Source organism: Colletotrichum orchidophilum (assembly GCF_001831195.1).
Source record: "Colletotrichum orchidophilum strain IMI 309357 chromosome Unknown Scaffold_67.1, whole genome shotgun sequence".
Taxonomy (NCBI): Eukaryota; Fungi; Ascomycota; class Sordariomycetes; order Glomerellales; family Glomerellaceae; genus Colletotrichum; species Colletotrichum orchidophilum.
The window spans coordinates 917-25,241 of NW_019173023.1; the positions used below are offsets into that span (position 1 = coordinate 917).

General features: G+C 52.0%; 3 protein-coding genes across 3 annotated transcripts; 1 reads left to right on the forward strand and 2 right to left on the reverse strand.

Annotated features, from left to right (window-relative positions):
• Positions 1-7,342: 7,342 nt before the first annotated feature.
• Positions 7,343-9,369, reverse strand: CORC01_08049 (malate synthase; the record flags this gene model as incomplete). The annotated part of the gene is made up of 6 exons (XM_022619684.1): positions 7,343-7,400; positions 7,546-7,776; positions 7,840-8,082; positions 8,142-8,299; positions 8,359-8,936; positions 9,009-9,369. The coding sequence occupies 6 exons, from the start codon at positions 9,367-9,369 to the stop codon at positions 7,343-7,345; spliced, it is 1,629 nt and encodes a 542-aa protein (XP_022473748.1).
• A 2,405-nt stretch (positions 9,370-11,774) lies between these two features.
• Positions 11,775-15,664, reverse strand: CORC01_08050 (uncharacterized protein; the record flags this gene model as incomplete). Its single annotated transcript, XM_022619685.1, has 5 exons — positions 11,775-11,995; positions 12,058-12,366; positions 12,427-14,171; positions 14,224-14,943; positions 15,024-15,664. 5 exons carry the CDS (start codon positions 15,662-15,664, stop codon positions 11,775-11,777), a joined length of 3,636 nt encoding a protein of 1,211 aa, XP_022473749.1.
• Positions 15,665-17,131: 1,467 nt separating this feature from the next.
• Positions 17,132-20,709, forward strand: CORC01_08051 (RecF/RecN/SMC N terminal domain-containing protein; the record flags this gene model as incomplete). The annotated part of the gene is made up of 5 exons (XM_022619686.1): positions 17,132-18,412; positions 18,464-19,354; positions 19,405-19,477; positions 19,528-20,263; positions 20,340-20,709. 5 exons carry the CDS (start codon positions 17,132-17,134, stop codon positions 20,707-20,709), a joined length of 3,351 nt encoding a protein of 1,116 aa, XP_022473750.1.
• Positions 20,710-24,325: the final 3,616 nt, after the last annotated feature.

Genomic DNA, 24,325 nt, shown 5'->3' on the forward strand with positions numbered 1-24,325 from the left:
CTCACCAAGTGGAGGGCAGAACAAGCTCAAGAGTGGTCGTCTGAGGCTTGATAGAGTTGACTCGGGGGCGATTGAGGCCAGGGTACACTATCCAGGCGGATGGAATCGAGATCCGAGAGTTTGGTCAAGGCTGCAACGGTCAACAAGCCATTGATGCAAATGTGCCATCATGCTGGAGGCGGTTTAACACAGGAGGCGTTTTCTCCGCCGATGAAGCACGGGTAGGGAGATGGAAAAGAAACAGAACAAGTCGCGCCGCACCCACCTGGTTGAAGACGGTCGAGGCCAACCTGGACACGCCGGCACAGGCATACAGGCAGGCATAGAGGGCACCCCAGAATGGAAGTGTGCAGGGGAAGGAGAGCACCTCGTTCTAAGGATACTTTAAGGTACCTTACCTCGTACGCGGTTCGAGTCTTACATAAGGTACAGGCCCTTATGGAAGGTCCAGTGCCCTAAAGCAGGCCCGAGCAAGACCAGAACGTTCTCTTGTACGGTGTACGGATACCTACTAAGTACGGCGCCCTATGAGTGGAAGGCACCACCCAGTGCCCACAGTCTACAGGCCACAAGCTGCAAGATGGAGAGCGGCGTGCTTGTGGGGCAGACCAGACAAACCAGGAGTCATGGCTCCAACTCTAAATCCGAGCATGGGAAATCCCGGCCCACTCCCGGCCCAGCAACACCTGTGACAGGAGGTCTTCTTTGATCATTAACCTGACGCCATGTCTGGGGCAGGCAAGACCCAGTCCTCCTCAAGGTCTTCTCACCTTAGCTTCATTCACTGGATGGATGTTTGCGTTTTCTCTTTTCTAACCATTTCACCACCCTCACCACAAGCAGCCGTAATTGTCTCGTGGAACAAGAACAGAGGACGACCTCCTTAGACGCACAAACCTCCGGCTTCCATCACCCGCTAAACCGCACTGACGCTGTGCAATTTGGCATTTGCGGGCGACCACGGAGACCTTACCTGGCAAAGTTGCCATCATCTCAGGGTCTTGTCCCGTCCTCCCGATTCCTACGCCCATCTCAACCAATGCCTACTGATTGCGTTTTACCTGATGATTCATAGTCTAGCATCATACTTCACGAGCTCCTGTTTGAGGGATGCCCGCACCAGGAGTGAATGGCTCGTGGCTCAGCCCCCCTCCCCCGCTTCGCTCCTCACCGTACCCTACCAAGAGAAGCTACCGTTAAGCTGGACCCAACTTGTCTTGTTAGGTACCTTCAGATGGTTCTGACATTGGACTGTCACTTTCCGGAGGGAAGGCGCTGATGAAGCAAGCCACTCGACCCGGGCCATTGGACCCCTTGAGGTCCCGACGCCTCCTAACGCCCCGTGCTGCGGTGGCCGCCTGCCATCCCATCTTGAGGTTGCACCTTTTTCCCGGGCCAACTCCGCTAGTGACCCAGCTGTTGGGTTGAGCGGGCGCCTCAGGCACGTCGCTTCCTCACGTACCAACAATTAACACTACGGGAAATAGAGCGTTTGCTTTCATCAAACTTGGCCCAACTTAGCAACGGCTTTTCCCTTTACAATTCACCAAACCACATAGTACACTCTCTGTCCGACCAGCTTCAGCTTCGCCTTGATCCACTCCCATTCCATGACCCTCAGACCGCCCGTACATGTTTCGACCTCGATCAATTCCTTTGGGACCAACAAGCTAACCTCCCTCGCTTTGCCCTGGTCGTCTGGCGCATCAAACACTCTCTACTTTACCTTTCCGTGCCTGTCTATCGGAGAATTACCCAAAGCGGATTTCAACTGCTCGCGCCTCTCTCTCCCTTGTCCCAAGCACAAACGCCTCTGCTATCATCCAATACCATTCTACCACAGCATCATCGTCTCTGCCACGTACGTCGGCAATTCGAATGCCATGCTGCTCAGTATCTGAAGACGAGGAGTCCTCGCTGGACCCAGACACCCATTGTGGTAGTCTACGCCATGCTACACAGGAAAATGAGAGACAATTTAGACGCAAGCTCCCATGAGCGCCACCAACCCAACGGTCCTGCCGCCGCAATCGTGGCAGCCGTCAGACCTCAAACCTACTTTGTTGCGCCGCAAATCTGGCTATTTCGATTTCCAGTCCATGCACGCGACTAGACTTTGATGCAGCTAATTCATCTGCCTATTTTTCTGCCCTGTTCGCCAAAAATCTGCCCTGTAGAACCTTCTTGCCAAGGACCTCAGACAGGGCTTCCCCGTGCTCATCAGACCAGAGAACATACCACATGTGAATAATGTCTCATCCATGCAGAGCGATGCCTTGATTTCAGTGTGGAAGAAGATATACTCGAATACCAAAGCTTGTCTCGACCGTAATCCATCACTGTCAATCTTTGTGGGTATTGGGCTCGAGACGAATGAGCGACGGTGAGCTTGGAACATCCTATTCAGGACAGGGTAGCTTTCACAGTCGGTTTCACATGATAGTGTCTACTGTCACCACGTTTCGTGAGCTTCTGTTCAGTCTAGCAAAAGGTAGAAACTGGACCAACACTCACGGCTTGGCTATGCTACACTGGTGCAAATATCCATACTTAATCCACGGAAATTACTAGACTGGCGAGGTTACATTCACCAAAAAGACCGGTGTTGTCATCTTTGGCTGGGTCTTGGTTCTCGTGATATTCCTTAACATTTGTCCCGATTTAGGTGTATTTTGGTCGGCTGAAGCCTTGTCCAACATATGCCGTTTGGATCGCAACCTTTAATGGACGCGTGTCAACCTCTGACTTGCCTCGCTAACCCAGCCCGTTATCCAGAGAGTCTCGACATTTCCGGGCGTGCTCGGCTCCATTTCCAAAATCAAGATCCGATAGCTTTACCTTGGAAACACGATTGTCTGCCACTTTGGTTCATCTCTTCTTTGGTTCCGAGTTTCCAACGAGATCCTCCAGCTCCCTACTTTGCCATACACAATGGATCACCACCCAAATCAGACAATAACGGGATGCCAAATCAACTTCATTTATATGATAGTCATCCCACCATAGTCCACTTTCAGAGCCGGCTAGACGCCGGTCTCATGAACCCCGTTACGACTCAAGGACTTGGAGTCCTCGAGAATAACCAAGACTCAGGAAAACCTTGCCTAATGGACGACCAGACAGACTACATAGAATACTGCTGCATCCCAAGCGTCTTCATTCCCCTTCTACACGACCCGACGTGTGCTTTTACCATCACAGTTTCCGCCTTACCATTCCGAGCATCTGATTCATGCCCCCTTTCAGATGAAATACTGACTCCCACACCTATGCCTTTGACTTGTGGCATTGCCTTTGGCGTTCTACTCGAAATCAGTCATATCATGGATTCTGCTCAGCTTCATTGAGAACATTGGGTCCAGGATACTCGTCCAAATACACAACTTGTCTTTTTAGCTAAACCATTTCCCAGAGACACCAGAATAATTAAAACACGAGGCTATACAGTGACGACGTAGCTCAACTTTGCTTCACACATTGTCTCTGATTTAATCTCATCGACATTCGATGCTACCTGAGGGTTTGGCATAACTTGGTTTCACCAAAGTAAATTCAATATGCCCCAAGGCCATATAAGCCATCTCGGTATTGCACGACCCGCACAGCTAGATGCGCCGATATGTGGCAGAGTACAAAATAATTATGAACTTTCCACAGGCCCCTCAACACCTTGATCTTCCAAGAGATGTCTTGAAACTGTTGTTGGCGCCCTACCCAAATCGGGGTCGGTGAACAACAATTCCCTCTGCAGTGATACTCGACTACACCTCCAACTGTTTCAGAAACCACACGAACTACGCCAACATCGTATCCAGAGGCACGTTCAGCGATTGTGATACATTTTGTGGTGCCGACATCACTGCCGCAATCGCCTCTCATCATGACGCGGGCTTCTGATATTGTAATCGGCCAAGAGAGTGCCTGAGACGCAGTATTGCTTTTGGGAAGACTCAAGAACGACAACCAATACGGCACTATCAACTATAAGAGATCCGCAGCTAGTCTCAAATCCACTCAATCTGTCATATTTCGGTTCTCAGAAGGGGGCCTCGCCAATAGCGTTCAAGCAAAACATGCAAAAAGGTTGGGCGAGGGAGGTGTTAGTTACTTACTCACTCCTGCGATCCACAGTTTGTCGGATAGACATCCAGTGAGTGAGCCCTTGATACTCACGAGAAGAAATCTTGATACGCTTCAATTCCTCCAGATAGTCACAACAAAAAACTGCACATTGAGAGGAACAATCTTTTCACATTATTTTCTCACCTCAAGCCCTGTTCCCTGCACAACCAGCTCCGTGGGTTCTTCGTCTCCCGTCGAAAAGCAAATCATTTTGATTCAGAAGGATGACACCGACTGGGCCCTCATCGAGAATCCATATTTCTTCTTTCTCTCACCGGCTGCAAGGTCCCCAACGATCTGATTAGCTCGCTGGCAGTGGGGTTTTGATCTCGACCAATGGAGGACGTTTAGGCCACTTACTCACAAAGTCAAAGGATGACTTACGACAAGCGATCGCGGAGAAAGTTGGAACCGATGCCTCTGTTTGCTGCACGTGTGCCGCTTGCCAACCATCTTTTAAGACAGCCGGTTCATCACGTATGCGTACACCCTTTCTGTGGGGGTTATCCGGTTCATGGGTATGTCATTTATAATGTCTCGGCGGATATTTAAACAGAATTTCGTGGCTGTCAGCTATCTTGTATCTTGAGAATAAGAACGCTCTTGGATGTCATCTGCGGCTCAAACCAGGTCCGTCGGCAAGAAATTCAAGACTTTCCTAGCAAGTCATGGTCCAATTAGGGAAGAGAAGAGACCGCCAAAAGGCGTTGCATCCGTCCGCCAGAGTCTGTTCTCATTAATCTAATCAACGTGGCGGGGGTGAATATTTTCCCACATCCCCATCCCATCCAAACGGGAAACAGATCAAGACAGCCAGCTCGTGGGGTTTCTTTTCCCAAACACAAGAGAGGCAGGTCTCACGGGGCCCAACCAGCTTCTCTCGCTCGCCTCTTCGGTTATGCGGAGATCAGAGGCGTTCGCATCAGAGACCAAGACTATCAGATCGAGGTACGCTCAAGACAATATACGCTTTCTTTCTGGGGAGATTTTCCATCGTTGAACGTGTATCTGTTTCCCAATCACCGCGCCGCTCGGCGCCGGCGTCCTCTCTCCCGGCCCGCCATGCCGTCCCGTGACCTTTCGCAATCTATCATAAATGACCAAAGTTTTGGGTAAAGGCGGCGAGAGAAGGAAGACGGTTGGTGACCAAGGCAAAAGAAACCTCCAAATCTCACCGACGCCAGATGTCGCCTGAGACAACTCTTCTTTCCTGGAACTAGATCCCCATATAGGCATTAAGTAGCGTCCGATGCGGCTTCATAGGCAGCCAACCACTATTGAATCATCACTTCTTTTTTTTGGTTGGTTGGCCTATTCGTTCATCGTCCCCTTTACCGAAGAAAACGACTGGTCACAATGTTCCTGACAAGCCCAGCCACGCAAATCTCGGCGGCCGATTCAAGCATAAGAAACTGCGTATGGGGGAAAGGGGGGGGAAAGGAGACACACCTCAACATCTTCCCGAATTCGGGTACATGATGCGAAAGCATATTTCAACCAAGCAGCGCATCGCCGCGCATCGCCGCCATTCTCTACGCCGGCAAACCCGATATCGCGCGCCCCTTCCAAGGCACTCCGCCCTGATCCAGACTTCTTTTTCATTGCAGATGACGGAGATGGTTCAGACGATGTAAGTCGGGCGCTGGGGGGAAAAGGAAGCTGCCGTCCCGGCCAGACCGTCCCTCCGGGACCCCAGGGGCGACAGAGGGCCATCGCACTTCCGAAGATGGTCGACACACCCCCTCCCCCCCTCCCTTCCTCTCGCTCACTCTCAGATGACGGACGATGCGATAGGATGAGCTTGTCTTTGGGATATGCGCTCATCAAAGACGGCCCGCTCCGCCCCCACGACATACACCGCGGCATTTCCCTGTGCGCAGTAGTATATTCTGCCCGATCATCTAGGCGCGGCTGATACACCCAGTTATGACATGTCGATATCCTAGACGACGCCAGAGGCAAGCGAAGAAAATCGATCCTTCTGCATCCGAGAGGCGTGCCATCCCACGCTCGCGTTCAATCCAACCAGCAGGAAAACTGACTGTAGCTCTGCACGAAACCCTCCTCCCTCCCCTTCTTCTCTTCCCTTCGTCCTTCATCGCCTCACACCATCGGCGGCCCGCCCCTAGGCAGAGCGCTCCCCAGGAGATGTCGAACCTCGACGGCCCGCCATGTCGCGCCGCTCCGCAACTTTCTTCTTCTCCTGCCTCTCCGATCTCCATTCCTTGGCCTCCGTTGACATGTCCCAAAGCTTCGGGGGAGTGGGGGGGTTTCATCATCCCCGGCTCTTCCACGTAATCATACAACGACCGAAATGTGTAAGACGTCATTAACACCGACAAGATGGTATCGTTAACCCCTGAATCTTTGAAGCGAGCCGGAAATCTCAAAAAGACCTGCACACAGGGTCCGCACGATCGCCAAGATAAATGTACCCACCAGCGTTTCTTATTCTTTCCTCATCCTCGACAAGTGAATCGTTTCAACATACTCACAGACATACACACCCCTGATAACGCACAGCCCACCAGTTCGCCATAGTTTCCGATCCATCAATATCCATGAATGACGGGAAACGGCTTGAAAGGGGAATGCAGAAGAAGAAGGAACTGGGAGTGGATTCCTGGACAGACTCCATGATCGAGTCTGTGTCTCGCCGAATCGGGGACTGCGCGCCATCTGGAAGACAATGCTTGTGAGCCAAAGGACTTTCCAAGATCTCGGTTGCGACTGTCTATCACGACAGCAGCTCCAACGTTAGTGTGTTAAGCCACGGACCTAGACCCAGGTCCCCCCCGCAGCCAATGATGCTCCTTACTCGTCTCGCAACATCCATCCCCAAGCCCACCATCTCGACTCGTCGGTATCGTTGACGTGTAGGCTTTGGAGGACTCCGAGACCTCTAGACGAGATCAGCCCGACAGAGTAACGATGCTGCACAGGTAGGTGGTGTGGCATGGAGGGGTGTGTAATCTTGGAGCAAGAAGACCGAAAGTTTCAATCTCATTCATTCTTACATTCATGCACCAGTAACATCAACAGACTTCCAAATCCTGGCCGGCAAATTTTCGACCCAATCCTGCCTTGATCCCGAGACCCAACCAGCCGGTGAAACAATGCCTCAAATATCCGTCAGAGGCCAATTAGAAGGTTCATTGCGCAGGACATCGCGCATCACCTCCTTCGCTTCGGAGACGAGCTTTCAATGAGCCACCCCAACCTACAGCTTGGAGGCAGGGCGTGCGCTACCGACGGCGGTAATCTCATCGTACAAAAGACTGTTGGTTAAGTCAGTACATTTGCTCCACGGTACGCAATCACCGAATGATAACAGCCACGCGGCGCAGAGGAACGCCCCGATGGTAACGAAATGGCGCCGGTGGTGGTGGCGATGTGGGATGGGATCGCATGATGTTGACTTACGTGGTCAAGAAATCGGCGTAATCTTCGCCGGTGACCTGGCCGGCAAAGTACTGCGCGGCGAGGTGGTACTTGTTGCCCTTGGGTGCCTTGCTGGCGAGCTCTTCGGCAGACTCCTTCAGAAGCTTGAGGGCGTAGGCCTTGTCGACCTTCTTGCCTTCGGCGGTGGACACGCCGTGCTTCACCCACTGCCAGAGCTGAGAACGAGAGACCTCGGCGGTGGCGGCGTCCTCCCTATGCAACGTATAAGTTTCATGCTTCTGCAAAAGATGAAAGGTCGGAAACGTGTGTACTTACATGAGGAAATTGATTGGAACGCAACCAACGCCGCGGATCCAGGCCTCCATGTAGCCGAGACCAATGTTGAGGTTCTTCTTGATACCCTCCTCAGTGATCTTACCCGGTACGTTCATGTTCAACAAGTCATTCTGGCCAATCTTGACATCCTCACGACGAACAAACAGTTGGTTGGGCGTGGGCATGTTCTTGTTGAAGATTTCAGAGGCAATGGCCGCCAGGGCAGGGTGAGCGACCCAGGTTCTTTGATATGATGTGAGTGGTTAACCCAGTGGCACGAGGCAGAACGGCAGCAAACTCACCCGTCGTGACCAGCGCGGACTTCACGCAGCTTGTCGGCGCGAACGCCTTCCATCGCCTTGTCGTTGGCAGCCTTGTCATCCTTGATGGGGATCTGGGCAGCCATCCCGCCCATAGCGTGAACGCCTCTCTTGTGGCAAGTTTGGATGAGGAGCTTGACCTGTGCAAAAAGTTAGTCTCTTCTCGATCTAAGCATGCGAGGGGCGCGGTTCTACTGACATAGGCATCCATGAAGGGACTAGTCATAGTGACGGCGCTGCGGTCGGGCAGGACAAAGTTGGAATTGTTTCTGAATTTCTTGATGGTGCTAAAGATGTAGTCCCAGCGACCGCAGTTGAGGCCTGAGCTGTGATCTCTCAGCTCATAGATGATCTCGTCCATCTCAAATGCGGCCAGAATAGTCTCGATCAGGACGGTTCCACGGATGGTGCCACGGGGGACACCGACGTAGTCCTGGGCCAGATTGAAAGCGTCGTTCCATAGGCGAGCCTCGAGGTGGGACTCCATCTTGGGGAGGTAGAAGTACGGGCCAATGCCGATATCGATAGTCTGGCGAGCATTGTGGTAGAAGTAAAGGCCAAAGTCAAAGAGGGAACCAGAGATGGGCTCGCCGTCTACGGTAACGTGCTTCTCCTCCAAGTGCCAGCCACGGGGCCTAACGATCAGGGTTGGCAGAGTGCGGTCGGTACGGAGCTTGTACTCCTTGGAACCCTGCTTGAAGTCGACCTTGCGGCGGTTGGCATCGTACAGGTTCACCTGGCCATTGACCATATTCTCCCAAGTGGGCGCGCTCGAGTCTACAACAGGACATTGTTAGTACAGTACACCAATGGACGTTATATATGTATTCCGAGATGTCGCAGACTTACCCTCGAAATCAGCCATGTAAGTCCAGACATTCGAGTTCAGGGCATTGACAACCATCTTTCGGTCGGTCGGGCCGGTAATCTCGACTCTACGGTCGACCAGACCAGGGGCCGGCGGTGCACCCTTCCATGTGGAGTTCTCTCTGATGTGCTTCGTCTCAGGGAGGAAGTCGGGCAGGACGCCGCGGTCCAGCTCGGCCTGGCGGAGCTTGCGGCGCTCGAGAAGTGACTTGCGAGTAGCATTGAAAGAGCGGTGCAGCAGGGCGAGGAAGGCGAGGGCATCGGGGGTAAGGATCTTGCGCTGAGCATCCGTGACGGTGCCGAGGACGTTGACGCCCTGGAGAATTGCTTCGGTGGTTGCCATTGTGTGTGGGTATGTGTGAGTGTGTACTTGGAGATGGTGTTTGCGGTGCGGTGGTACGCCACTGGTAGGATATTCCGGTCGGCGGCTACCTACACAAATTGGTTGTTGCAGGAAGGTTTTCACGTGTTAGAGGAATGCGCACAAGCGTCGTCGTGAGACAGGACGACGGTTCGAGTAAGCGTGTGACGCGGGGTATATTATGTATCCAAGGAGAACAAGAGCAACTGAATCTGGAGGAAGAAGCTTGAAGGAAGCAAACGACTGGGTGTTATGGAAGAAGTGAACGGATAAAGAAGTCCTGCCGAGTAAGCGAAGCAGACTGCAAGGCTCTAAGTATTAATTGTTAAAGAAAACAGCTTCAGATGGGGGTTTGGCGCGATGGACCTGGACGAGTACCGTCGCAAGCTCGGCTCAGACGAGTCGAGTCGAATCGAGCGAGGGGTTGGCCGGCGCCCATCCATGACAAGGGCTGGAATGATAGCCTCAAGCAGACCAAGAGGAAGAGGCAAAAAGCGGGACCGGGGGAACTTGTCGGCATCCACCCGAGGTACATCCAAATAGGTGGGATCGCACACTGCCAGGGGAGGTCCTTTGTGGTGGTCGTAGAAGTACCGGGACAGCATCATCGCGGTTTAGTCAGGGACCCAGAAGCAGCCGTCAAGCATACTTGGGTGCTTGGGTCGGCAGTGATCGGGCTGGTTCGGGTGGATGGAGAGCCTCAGAGCCGGACCGCGGGGAGAAGAGGAGAGGGGAGAGAGAGACGTCCATGCGTGTGGTTGGTGTTGGAGATTGGGTTACAAAGGGAGGTTCGTCAAAGGAGGCAGACACCAGACGCTTGTGAAAGTGTGGGGAAGAGTGAAACCAGACCACCAGAAAAGAAGCCGAATCTCAGTGAGGTGACTTTGCATGTGCTCGTCCGGCTCGCTCCATGACATGTACCGCCTGTCGTCCTCGCCTTGCATTTCGTTACAGTCGAGATCGGGTTCGATGATGATCCGATGATAAGTGAAGCGACCGGGAGCAGCACCTTACACTAGACAGCAACCTCGCTTCCCAGTGACCTCATTGCAATGCCTCTGGCAAGTCTCATTGGGCTGACCCGACATTGACATGGGCATGCGTGGTGGGGTCAGATTGTGGTAAGAAATGCCTGCCACAGAAAATCGACAGCAATATTGGCCACCATCTAATTCTAAAGCGCCATCTCCGCCCTCCGTGCTCTCTGTGTGAAGGCTTTTCCATCCGCCTCACTCAATTGAATCTCCTACTCGATACTATCGAGCAATTTTGTGAAAATTCTTTCCCTTCTTGTCAAGGCCTTGTGTGCATTCTCAACCTCGTGTCCAAACGTACCCGCCGTGCCGTCCTAGGGCCCACGTTCCCCAGGCCGAAGTCGGATCCGGTCGCGATAAGGGACCACATTGTCGCCGCCGGCGAGAGCCACGGTCGACGGAGGCGAGGCCCGTAAGCGAAGCTCGTCTCTGGGGTAAGAATAAGGGTCCGTCACAGGTCCACATATTCGCACATCTCTCTCAAGGTAATCGCTGTGAAGTTGAGCTTTCGTTGCACCAACTTCTTTTCAAAGCCTCGCATTGCGACGAATGAACAAGCAACGGTGCACCAACTTTCCAATCACCAATTCAGCTTCGACTCTAGGTACCTCAGGAAACCAATGCTCTCTCCACTTGCCGAGCTCTTATGACGCGGGACCCATGGATACCCGTGGTTTGAGCTCACACCAAGATCCGATTCACCGAGCTGCCGAGGTCTGCTTCCTGTGCTACCCCAGCTGAGCGAAATCCAATCAGCGTTCTCGTGAATGCCGACAGTTTCCGGCCCTTGCCGTCAGTGGTCACCCATCCACTTGTACCAGAACCTGTCAACGCACATCTGGCGACAAAACAATGATCTTCGTCTGTACTGTAGCAATCAACTTTTTGGTACCTATGCAGCTCGACCCTATGAACAGTAGCCTCTTTGCTTCTCGGCCATACAAAAAACCTGTTGATGGTCGAAGAATGATTTCAATCATCGGACGGGATTCCCAAACGACCAATCCATTGAACTATGGATGTAGACCGCAGCTTTGAATCATGCTGGGCAAGTCATCCAACCACATTCATTATCCATCCTCCAGTCCCTCAAATGCCCTCCGAGACTTGTGATGTCGAGCTGTAGGCCATGCTTCGCAAACAATCAAGTCTTATCCTCCGAAATGAATATTCCCAGCCAATGCTTGATCCCAGATGTGCTACTGGCAAGAAAAAAGTGAGGAAGGAAAAAAAAAAAGCAGAACCGTGGGGAAACCCGTCAGTCGGTCCTTAGTCCATCAACCTACCGAGCCGGTACCCCAAAAACGAATGTCGCCGCCCACCTTCTGACGCCAAATGCAATCTCGTCCACTCTCAGGAATTGAGCGTTTTGATCATCATCTTCTCCTTGGACTTGTCGGCGACAACCAGCCCTCGCGATCCGAACACCGTACGGACCGTGTCCACTACCTTGTGGAAACTGCTGGCCGCCCCGCGCTCTTGCGTAAACCGTACAATGCAGAGGGGCCCCTTCTTCCCGTGTTCGATCACTGTCATAATCTCCGCGGCAAATGCAACTTCTTTCATGCCTAAGTCTGTGTGGAGAATTAGCAAGAGAAATCAGGGCCTTTCAAAAGAGCGACGCCATGGCACTTACAATTCTGCGCCCCAACTCGGGCAAACACAATGTTCCTCTCCTTCTCGACCTGGATATCTCTCATACCATAACGTCGCCAGTCTTTGAGGAGGATGACCATTTCTTGCCGAGCTCGCTTCCGCGACATGGCCAGGCATACGTAGCTCGTCGCGGGCTTCACTCCAAAGAGACGCGCCAGCCAGTTTTGATGAACCGCGATTGTCCGAGCCCCCTTTTCAGAGTCGTTCCAGCTCTTAACTGATTTTCGATTCGTTTCGTGTCCAGTAGCTCTTCTGTTGTCGGGAGAAGGAGAGTCATCGTACTCTGTACCTGGGGTGGATGTTAGTGGTGCATGCTCATTGAGAGCAGTATTCGTGGCCCGATGCTCACCAACAATCGCCATCTTCCCCTCGGCCTTGTCTTTACCGCTCTTCCAGAAAAGCAGGCCGAAGCCCTTCTTCCTGGTTGCAACTGGGGGAGGAGGCTCGTGGAACTTTGTTTCCGAGCGGCTCGGGGCTGTGGACTGGGTGGTCATGCTATGTGCCTGGGTTTCTTGAGTTGCCTCGGTATTGATGCTACCCTCTCTAGAGGTGCTATCCTTTGAGTAACGCTTGAACCACGATGACTTTTTCTGCTTCGTTGTGCCACTCCCATGAGTAGCAGCAGATGGAGTCGATGGCTCATCCATACCCGATGCACCATGCATGTAGACGTAGCGCTCTTCGACCTGGTCCTCGTAAGCCGGCCGCTCAGCAGTCTTCTTTCGCACGTTCAGAGGCTTCGGGATTGGACTCGTTGCACTTGGCGAGTTGACGACACGGATAGTGTCCCCTGCTTGAATCAGATAATCAAGACCGTCCTTTTCAGCGTAACCGCCAGGGGTCTTTGGCGGGGCAGATACAATCCTGTTCCGGTCAGTATCTCTCCAGTGAGATGAAGACTCTGAATCTCGTCCATTCTCGTTGATTGCTGGTAGACGGCCGGTCGTTTTGTTACTCTGTCCATGTGTAGGTGCAGATATACTACGCCGGTCTTGCTTAGGAAGTAAAGTAGGAAAGCCCAGACGATTGACTTGATCCACAAACTTTCCAACCCGACCAGAATGCTGTGCGTCCTTGGGCTGTTCGTGGTGCTTGATGGGTCTCTCAGTCTCCGGACTCGAGGATGGCGTTAATTTGGGAGCCGGCAGAGGTGGCAAGGGTCGAGTATCCCATGGGTGGTAAGGATTGGTCAAAGTCTCGGGAGAGGGTGTCACTTGGCCCAAAGACAGACCCGTAGACTCTCTCTTGATACCACCTTTGTCGTCCAAAACCAGCTCTGTTGTCTCATCGGCAGAGAGGAAGCTGTTGAATGCTTCATCGCAGTCCTTCGCGATGCTGTTGCTGAAGTTGCGTAATTCCTCGTTAACCATGACCGCAGGGTCCCGGGGCTTCACGATTTTCAGCTTCGGTCTGGGTCTTTCCATCATGGGAATGTGCTTAGGCGGATTTGTCGGGGATTGGGGTCTCTCCTGGTAGGCTGTCTCTCCAACAACGCCTGGAACATCTCGATGACGCTTGTCGGCATGAGCATCAGCAGACTTCTTTCTTATGTGAGAAAAGTCGATACCTCGCTTGTGGCGTGAAGCCGGTCGGCTGTAGGAAGTTCCTTGTCTGCTGCTAGGAAGCGAATTCATTGAGCTGCGGGGAGACTGGAAGCGTCCAGACTTTGCTGTTCGCTGAGAGTTGACGCGGGAGTGACGCTGTGTTGAGCCTGTCTTGACATGTGACAATTGTGATGCCTGAGTACTCTCTCGTTTCATGGAGCCTCGATGATTACGGTGAACTACAATCTTCGCGTGACTGGCCTGAGAATGTCCTCGCATAGGTCGGCTTGAATTGTAAGGGTCGTAGCTCTGGATCGTTCCGTCGTCCGTCTCCGCGACATGAGAGATGACGGTGAAGCGCGAGACGCTTCTGCCCGTCCCGTCCGCCCTGGGCTGGTTGAATTCGACAGTCGATACCCTCTTCTTCCAAATCGGTTCGTGCAGGTGATGGTAGTCACTAGGTGACTGAGACAGCTCTGGGAGAAAGTTCTCTAGCTGCTTCTGGCGGTAGTTGTGAAGAAGCCAGTAGAACAGCTTCTGGTCGTTTTTCCTGCTTCAAGTTAGTGCTGTTGCGGAGGAAATCCGTCACGAGTTGTACATACGCAGAGTCCATGAGCTTCAACTTGATATGATGTTCGGTGAGCATGTGCCACAGGGACCGAAGCTGTCTGACCAGATGAGGGTCGACCTCATGGGGCTTCAGTGGGGTGTAGTGAAAGCCCTTGCGGAGGTCGTTGAGCTGGTAATTGTTGCCGAGGTCGTCGAGATAGTCGTACTTTCGAATCAATGGATGCTGCCACATCTCCTTGATGCTAATTCTTGTATCAGGATTGGCCACGAGCATGCGACGGATGAGATCTTTGGCCTCAGGGCTCAAGAAGTCAGGGATCTCGTATATACCCCTCTTAGTTTTCTGGAGCAGTGCACCAATGTCCGGGTCATCAAAGGGCAGGCAGGCGGCCAAAAGGGCATAGAGAATGACACCCAGTGACCAAATATCGGCTTTGTCTCCTCGATAGTGCTTATGCTTCAACAATTCAGGGGCAGCGTAGTGGGGACTGCCGCAAGCCGTCACAAGTCGATGCTCCGAAGACTGGTGCAAGGCGGCCATGCCAAAGTCGGCAATCTTGACTTTGTTGTCGGGAGTCAGCAGAATATTTTCGGGCTTGAGGTCTCGATGGCAGATGTTGAAGGAATGGCAATATTGAAGAGCGCTCATCATTTGCCGAAAAAGGAACATGGCGCCCTCCTCTGTAAATCGACCATTGGTATTGATGTAGTCGAACAAGTCACCCTGTTCAACGTACTCGAGTACCAGATAACTATTTCAAAATTAGCTTGGATCTTTTCTCAACACGAGCTGGCAACTAACATCTCTGACCGATTCTCCCAAATATCATACACCTTCATAACGTTGGGATGGTCGACCAGCTTCAAGATAGCCACTTCTCGCTCGATTGAAAGAGGTACACGCATCTCGCCATTGATCTTCTCGGGCAAGTTGTCGTCGTAGTCGTGAAGCTCAGCAAGGCTGCCAGCTTGGATCAAGTATGCTGTCTTCTTTGGCACAATTTTCACGGCTGCCAATTCTCCAGACAGCCGGTGCTTGCAGAGTCTCACACGAGCGGATGAGCCTTTTCCGAGAGTTCTGCCAAGCAACCAAGGTCCGATGTGTGTCTTGTAAGCATAGCCGCTGCTTCTCTTGCTCGATGTGGTTGTAGAGGCCTGCGAGACCTGGGATATGCGCTTCGACGGGTCAACGTCATGGGATGCTCTTGCTCTTGCAACGACGGGGTTGCGAGCGCTAGATGTACCAGCCGAAGAAGCTGTCACTCTCGCTCCAGAAACTGGCGGGTCATAGTCGTTGGCATGGCGTTGATGATCCGAAGCAAAGGCATTCTGGGAATGGCCGGCGGTTTTGTCGCGTGACTTTGATGATTTGACGGGAATTTTGGATGAAGCGTTATTGATGCGTTGAGTCGCATCCGCGAGAGGAGCCCGGGCGTGAGAGGCCGAGGCCCTCGTCCGACCAGTTTCGGACATGTCAGCGGCAGTTCCGGGGTCGCAGTCAGAACATGGTCGGTTTTGAGCGTGGCAAGTGGTGATTTTTTACCGTCTGTAAGGAGTTGAAGAAGGGAGATGTTTGGGCAAGGAGATAAGGGTCCTGGATGGATTAAGCGAGCGAGAAAGAAGAGAGAGTGATGAAGGCCAGGATCTGAACGAATGGATGGATTTTCTGATAGACTGATTGCCAAAAAAAAAGAAGCCAGACGATATCGAGAGAGTGGTGTGTGATGGTGTTTGAAGGTAGGAGAAAAGAAAGGCAGCGCGGATTGCTGGGTGGTAACGGAAAAAGGCCTAAGACGCGCAGAGTCAAGGCAAAGGTGTTGTGGTGGGAGAAGGGAAAGCAAGTGGGAGCCAGGGTGCTGGGGCAGGTGAGGCAATCGGAAGAGAATAGAAGGGCCGAAGGGAGACCACAGACAGACGTTGCCCCCTTCCAAGGAGCGACCTCGAGGCCCGTTGAAAGGACGAATATGGCAGCGGTAAGGTCTCACTGGGGTTCACGCTTCGAAGCAGCCAAGGGCAACTGGAATGGAGGCGGAGCTCTAGAATTCGGCCACCAGACATCTCACCTGACGTTGGGGAAGGAACGAAACAGTAGAACTCGAGGCGCTGCCTTCTGAGTGTACCATCCACCACGCTTGCCTCACTCGGACGTCATTGTGGTTTCTCGTCATTCTCATCACGGCTGATTCTCATGGCTGCCTTAATTACCTTTCGAGTCTTGCTCCTGCCAAATAGATGTACGGCATACTTTGTCCCCAGTGAAGTCTCATTCAGTGTAAGCCCCTCGTTTGTACGAGGCGGCTGCTTCTTTCATGTAAGCACACTTACTATAGTATTGTGGACGCTTCTCCGAAAGGTGGGAGTCACGCCCACTACCTACCTCACTTACAAAGCATCCTCGACAAATGTCACCACACTCTGCGAGGAGAATTGACGAAAGGGTTTCATCAGGTGTCAGCAAGCATTCCTGAGAAAGTGGGTCATCGGGGCGCGATAGACGACGTTGGCCGCATCGGACGACGGATCAACAACCGGCTGATGTCAAGGGATGAAGTTGAGAGCCACCCGCGGCACTGGAATCCGTGCGGACTTCAGCCCCACTGAGTTGCACCGGACACTGGAGCGCACGGCAGATGACAGCCCCACCAACCCCACCACTGTTACCACCTTGTGTCGGGCACCTATCTGCCTTAGGTAAGCACCTACCTCAAGTTTGTGGAACCCCCGTAAGGCAACTTGGAAGGTTGGTAGGGAGTGTGGCGCGCGGGGTGAGGTCCGACGCGTCTAAATTAATTACTTCGCGTCGCACTCGACGTCTGCTAACGCCAACGCCAACGCCAACGAGGTACCTCGCCTCAAATCGGCACCAACCATTGCCGTCTTCCATTCTCGACCGAATCCACTACCACATCTCTGCTCTTACCTCCACGACTCCAACCGGAAATGCCCTCCCATACCTCGAGTCGTCGCAGACGACGCGCCATCGAGGACGACGATTCAGAACTGCGTTCCGATGCCTCTGAAGCACCCAAGCGTCCCCGCCTGAGCCGAGGGGCCAGCGACTCCGAGGACGACGATGACCACGAAATACCGAACAGATCTCGTACAAATGGCGTGAACAGCACAGCGCGCGGCGACGAAGGTGGCTTCTCGCCTGGTGCTATCCGCCGCGTCAAAGTCGAGAACTTCGTCACATACGAACTGGCCGAATTTTTCCCTGGCCCTAACTTGAACATGGTCATCGGCCCCAACGGAACGGGAAAGAGTTCGCTTGTCTGTGCCATCTGTCTCGGTCTTGGCTTCAGCCCAAAACATTTGGGACGCGCAGGCAATGTCAAGGAGTTTGTCAAGCATGGGAAGCCTTCGGCGGTCATCGAGATCGAATTACAGCGCCGGCCTGAGGACAGATCACATCACGTCATCCGGGTACAAATCGACCGTGAAAGAAACAGTCAGAAGTGGTGGTTAAACGGAAAGGATTCGTCACACAAAACTATTCAAGGGTTGATGAGGGATCTGAAGATTCAGGTTGACAACCTGTGCCAATTCCTGCCCCAAGACCGCGTCGTTGAGTTTGCTTCCGCTACTCCGATAGATCTGTTGCACGAAACCTTGCGTGCTGCAGCACCGCAGCAGATGCTGGACTGGCAGCGGAGTCTGCAGGATCTTCACAAGGACAGAAAGGAACTCCAGCGTGGGACCGACTCTGCAGGCGACCATCTGAAGCAACTCGAGGACAGACAGAACTATATGCAGCACGATGTCGATAGACTTCGCGAGCGAGAGGAGGCCCAGCAAAAGATCGTTGACCTCACTGATGCACGAGCAGTAGCCGACTATCTCGAGTCCAAGGCCCTATACAAGGAAAAGAGACAACAGGAGAAGCTTGCCCAGAAGAACCTGCGGAAGCTTGAGCACGAGTCTGCCCCTTCTCTGCAAGCTGTGAACCGAAAGCAAGAGTACCACGAAAAGGTGGCGGCTGTGGTTCGCAGTCGCAAGGATACTCTACGACGCACAGAGGCTGCGGCCGACACGTCACTCAGCCGGATCGAGGACGTCGATGAACAAGTCAAGACGATAGAGGGCAACATTGAAAGTAGCAAGAAGGGATTCGAAGTCAAAAAGCAAGAGCTGGGCAAGATTCGAAGCAAGATAGGGCTTTTGGAAAATCAGAAGAAAAACAAGCCTGCAGAATTCAACGCCACAGAACACAACACCCAAATTGTAAGTCGCGAAGTCTGACTTTTTTGCAGTGTGAACTGACATGATCCTCAGCGAGAGAAGGAGCATCAACTCCGAGAGCTTGAGGCTGAATCCCGTCAAGCTGAAGGGAAGCTTCGGGACATCAAGGAACAAGGCCATGCCAAGACGCAGATGAAGCAAACGCTCAACCGGGAGCTTGAAGGCCTCCATTCTCAACAGGGCCAGATGTTCAACTTCATTCAGAAGAAATGGCCCGATGTTGCCAAAGGCTACACTTGGCTACAGGAGAATGCCGACAAGTTCGAAAAGGAGGTTTTCGGGCCACCTGCACTCTGCTGCTCGGTTAAAGATGATCGGTATTCGGATCAAATCCAAGCACTGCTACACAACGACGATTTCCTGTGTTTTACGGCGCAGACCCGTGACGATCACAAGAAGCTCAGTCATTACCTGTACAAGGTTATGAGTCTCTCTGTCAATGTTCGGTCGATCCTCAAGCCGCTGCATGAGTTCCGGCCCAAGATGAGTCGAGACGAGGCCAACGCTCTCGGCCTAGACGCATTTGCACTTGACATGATCACCGGGCCCGAGCCAGTGCTGGCGATGCTTTGCAACGAAAAGAAGATCGATGCATCGGGCATCGCGTTGAAGGACATTAACGACGCCCAATATGATCGAATAGTCCAAGGAGAGGTGATCAACAACTGGTCGACAGGCCGGCAGCTCTACAGAGTGTCTCGACGCAAAGATCTTGGCCCTGGAGCCGTTTCAACGATGACCAGGGGCATTCAGCAAGGCATGTTCTGGACAGATCAACCAGTCGATGAAGCAGAAAAGAGCGAGATCAAACGCAAGATCAGCGAGGTCGAGGCAGAATTTGATGCGTTGAAAGCTCAAAATACTGAAGTGCGAGGCCAGATGGCTGGTTTCAACGACAGAAGGAATGAGATCCATGAAGACCTCGTAAGTCACATCCTGAACGCCCATGGCTCTGAAACTGACCTAGTCTGCAGAAACTACTCAAGGAAAGAAAGAATGAACTCCAAAGAGCCCATAACGCTTACCAAGGGATTCCAGTAAAGCTCGGTAAGCCATTTGTCACATATTCAGTGACAGAGGTGCTAACCTTCATACAGAGAGCGAGAAGAGGGCACTGGACCAGAAGAAGGCAGAGGTTGAAGAGGCCAGGACGGCCATTCAACAATTAGGCTTCGACCTTGACAAAGCAATGTTAAGCAAGGCCAAGACCACCTTGCAGCACCACGCGGCTATTGCGGGTGTTCGCGCAGCGCAGGAGGCACTGCTCGAGGCGCAGATCCGCGAAATCGAGGCCAAGTCTGACGTACAGGGTCTCAAGGCTAGAAACAATGAGCTTGTACAGATGCTGGAGGACGAAAAGCGCAACATTGCCGCCTTGACCCAGGACTCCCAGCGCACGAGGCAGCGAGCTGAGGACGCCCAGAGCAAAGTCATTGAGATTTTTGCCCAAGATGAGACCAGGAAGGACCTTCTTGAAGCCCTTGCTAGGAACAAGAGCGTCGAAGACGTTGACAATGAAATTGCGGCAGAGCAACATACGATCGAACAAATCCATGTCGCCAACCCAGGTGCCCTTCGCGAATTCGAGATGCGAGCCCGAGAGATTGAGAAGTTGCGCTCCAAGATGGAGTCCTCAACGACGAAATTGGATCATCTCAATCGCCAGATCACAAAGATCCGTGAGAAATGGGAGCCGCAGCTGGATGAGCTCGTCGGCAAGATCAACGACGCCTTCAGTTACAACTTTGAGCAGATCAATTGCGCCGGTGAGATCCGAATCCACAAGGACGAAGATTTTGACCAATGGGCACTGGACATCATGGTCAAGTTCAGGTAAGCACACGTCCCCCATTCAATATTCTCGCGGTCATTCTTTGTGCCGGAATAGCAGTCGCTGACAATCGTACAGAGAAAACGAAACTCTCCAGCAGCTAAACCAGCATCGCCAGTCTGGTGGTGAACGTGCTGTCTCCACAATCTTTTATCTGTTGGCTCTCCAGTCCATGGCGCAGTCGCCCTTCCGGGTGGTTGATGAGATCAACCAGGGTATGGATCCTCGTAACGAGCGCATGGTGCATGAGCGTATGGTGGAGATTGCCTGCCGTGAGCACACGTCGCAGTATTTTCTTATTACGCCCAAGCTCCTCACTGGTCTTCGATATGACCCGCGCATGCGCGTGCTCTGCATTGCCAGCGGCACGCATATGCCCAAGGAGGGCAAGAAGCTCGACTTTGCTCGCTGCCTGAAAAGACACAAGCAAATCACGGCTGGCGCGTAGGAGTAGAGGCAATGCCTGACAGGGTTTGGTCGGTCTTTATGTGGTGTTATCGGCGTCTCGGGGGGCAGGTATCAGTCAGTCAAGATACCCTCGAATTTGATATAGAAGCAAGATGGAATTTACACGATACAAAACGGGTCACTAAGAGCTCAAGCCCGGAACTCTGGGGGATGGGTTTGGGAGGTCGGGCTCGTAGACGTCTGCGACTTAACCCAAGCTTGCGGAAGTCGTCCTCTAGTGAGCATTCTTACCGAGGCCAGCTCGCTTTATTTGCAAAAGAACATGATACGTTGAATGGAAATTTTTCTATCGGGTGTTGATTATCTAAATCATCCAGCTCATTTCTACAATGCCTACAGAGGGTCAGACAAGTTTCATACCTGGAGGCAACTTTCCTGTACTCAAAGAACGCTTCGAATTCTGATTGGGGCGGCCAATTCTGCCCACTGCTTGGGAAGAGAAAGTGTGAGTGGAAGTGAGCTCTTTGAGTCTTGAATATGTACCTACTTCGTCACGTCTTGAGGTACCTGTTCCCATCTACAGTGACTTGGAGGATGCTGTGTTTACTGCAACTTTTCAAGAAGCCTTGGGATAGCCTCAACACACTTGCATCGGTTTGACACTCTTCGAAATTGATACCAACAGTATCAGAACAGACGAGGTCACTAGAGTGGCCATTCTCGTGGTTGGCTATGAACTTGCCGACTCCTTGATCTACCTAGGTACGTTAGCAGCTAGAGCCAATTCCGATGAAAGGCAAAACCCAGCTGCTTCCTCTCGTCTCTCACATAACTTAGAAGGTACCTACGTCTCTTGCCAAGGAAAAAGCAAACTCACGTGACCCAGAGATGACAAAAAACCTCTGCTACAACGCTATACAGGGCCATCCAAAGTAAATCTCGCGCGACTCATCTCCAATCCCATATTCACGAGTTACTCAAAGACACCACCTCCAGCACCACACACATCTACTTCTTCCCTCCAACGTGAACCAAACTCAATTGCTCTAACCAAAGAGCCCTCGGAAACGAGCAGCTGTTTGCAGACGTATAAGAGTTCCCGTCCAGAGGTATGGAAGAACAAACGTAGACAGATCTATACATTACCAATCAACTCAAAAATGCTGCGTCCAAACTGAAGACCGAAGTCAAACACCTAAACGACGAGCTCAAACATCTACATACCGGTTGTGAATACCTACCCACTGATACGATTCACCTTTTTCAAAGCGTCCCGTTTGATATTATTTGTCTCTGCAAATGGGGGTAAGGTGCAAAGTGACCCGTAAGAAAAAACTACCTCCCGTTACTTTAATAATGCCAAGGCAGGCAGGCAGGCGGATGTGCTTCTGATATCCTCCTTTGTTGTGATGTAACTATTCCAAGGTAGGAAGGAGACATGAAGGCTCTCTCTATCCAGATTTCTGTAAACTTGGCATCTTGTGCAAGTCTTATCCGGGATCGCCTGTTATGTTCCTCATTTCTAGGCCCACGTTTGCCATCTTGAGTTTCATCATCAAAGGGGATTTCTCTCCAGGTGCTTGATGGTAGAGGAACCTACCAAGCCCTCCTCTAGGCTAGATTATCGGCGACGAGAAGATTGTTGATCGGCCTCCCGTCCAGTCCACGGGTGTATGTGACAGGAAAAAAGTCTAGATAATGGAATTTCAACTCCCTAACATTCTTGCTTGTCGACTGAGTATTCGGCCTGGTTCCTGACGTTGATATACATATAAGGGGAAGAGAACAGGAGAGATTTGTGTCAAAACTACTTCTTCGCTGTCGACCGGGGAAGGAAAACCATACTTCCTAGACCGCAGGGTGAACACACAACTGTGCTACTGTGCTACTATTCGTTTGAAATTTAAAGGGAGAATAAAGCTATGAATGTTTGAGGCATAGTAATTACCTATTGCCTGGCCGACTTTGGGCATTTTGTGTTTGCGACCTTTGGGGCATCTGCGGACCTGATATGGTCAGCAGGTTTGCAAGATGATCTCGCTAAATCAAAGATCACTGCACTTCGTTGTTCTTCTTTGTGTTAACATGAAACCCTCCAACCCTCGCTATCAGACTTGGCTTGATCGGTTCATCATCGACTTTTTCAAAACTCTGAGGAAAGCCGAAGCTGCGGCCCTGAAACAACAGCAGAAGTTGGATTATGGAATGCTATCAACTCCCTTTTAACGGTCTTATTATTACTATGGCTGTTTTACGCATGCTTGATCTCGCTGTCTACAACCACAACTCTTCCAGCAGCCTCTCTCTGGAAAACTGTTACAAGATTAATACTGCCAAAAGTATCATCCGTGTCCGGTTCACGTTACGCAAAGCGGACGATGTTCGCCATATTGTACACTAATTATTCAATATGACATTGCCGCTTGGCAATTCTCGCTGTCATTGTCGGGGAATTGATCCCAAGACATTACCATGCTCTTTGATACCCAATGTATTACATCGACCGTTTGCAAGCCCAAGGAAGTAAGAAACGCTGCCTTCTCCCCGTAGACTCTGTGACCGCCTACCACGTTCCTCACTTCCAGGCCAAAGACAGATTCAGGTCGTGCCACCATATATTCCCTCACGATTGGATTACTCCAGAGCTCGGTCCTGGCTATATGTCAGGTTCCCTGAGACAACCCAGAGTCCCGCCGTGTTCATCCCCTCCGTGATCCATCCCTTCAAGATCGAACAGCAAGTCCATACAGTCCACTGACTGCTGAGGTGTGGTCATGACTCGTGTATTCGGGAGTAAAGGCACGAAGTGCGTGAGAGGGGGCCAGTTCCCACAATCGGCCACATCGAAGTGTCGGCAACCGTCGAAGCCAGGGAAGGGAGTTGTTGGCGTTAAAGGAAAGAGTCGTCCACAGTGACGCTCTGGTCTCGAATCGTAGGTATAGAGGGCATTCGTAATCGGGGCTCGACTTTTGGGTCTGGCGCGTCGTCTCCTCCATGCTCAAACAAACGTTGGCATCATTGTTGGACAGTTTCTCCCTTTGTTAGTAATACTTTGTCTAGCATGATAGAGCAAATGGAAGTGAACCACTCATACCACGGACTGCGATATTAAGATTTGCTACGGTGGACGCCAGCTGCAAAGGTCCAAGTACCAAGGTCGCGATGGAAGTCGATATCTTAGGATGTCATCGACGAAGGAATCTGGCAGCGACGCGCCTTTGACGTGTGTTAGGAAGAAGGGCGTCATCTTTATCTGTAGCATTTGGTCTCTGCACTTCAACAGTTATCCGGGTCGGGCATCATCTCTCAGTATCAGCCCCCCTTCGACTTGTCCGGGCCGATTACGTAGCAGTAGTATGGAGCCATCACAGCTGAGGTCGTCCTCGATATCGAAGGGTCGCCAGAGAGCTCCGGTCTGGGGAGCACCGCGTCATGGTAGTCGAAGACTTCTCCGGTAGATAGCCAGTGTATTCCCTCCATCTCGTACAGTCTTCCATATTCATCCTGTTTGCTCGTGTATCGACCTCGCGTTACGTATAGAATCGATCACTGCCAATCTTTTGTCGGAAAATATTCGCACATTCGACGTAGGAATTTCAAGTCGTCAAGTCGTCGTTTCGTACGTCTCCAGACAGCCCAAGGAGCGTCGGATCGGC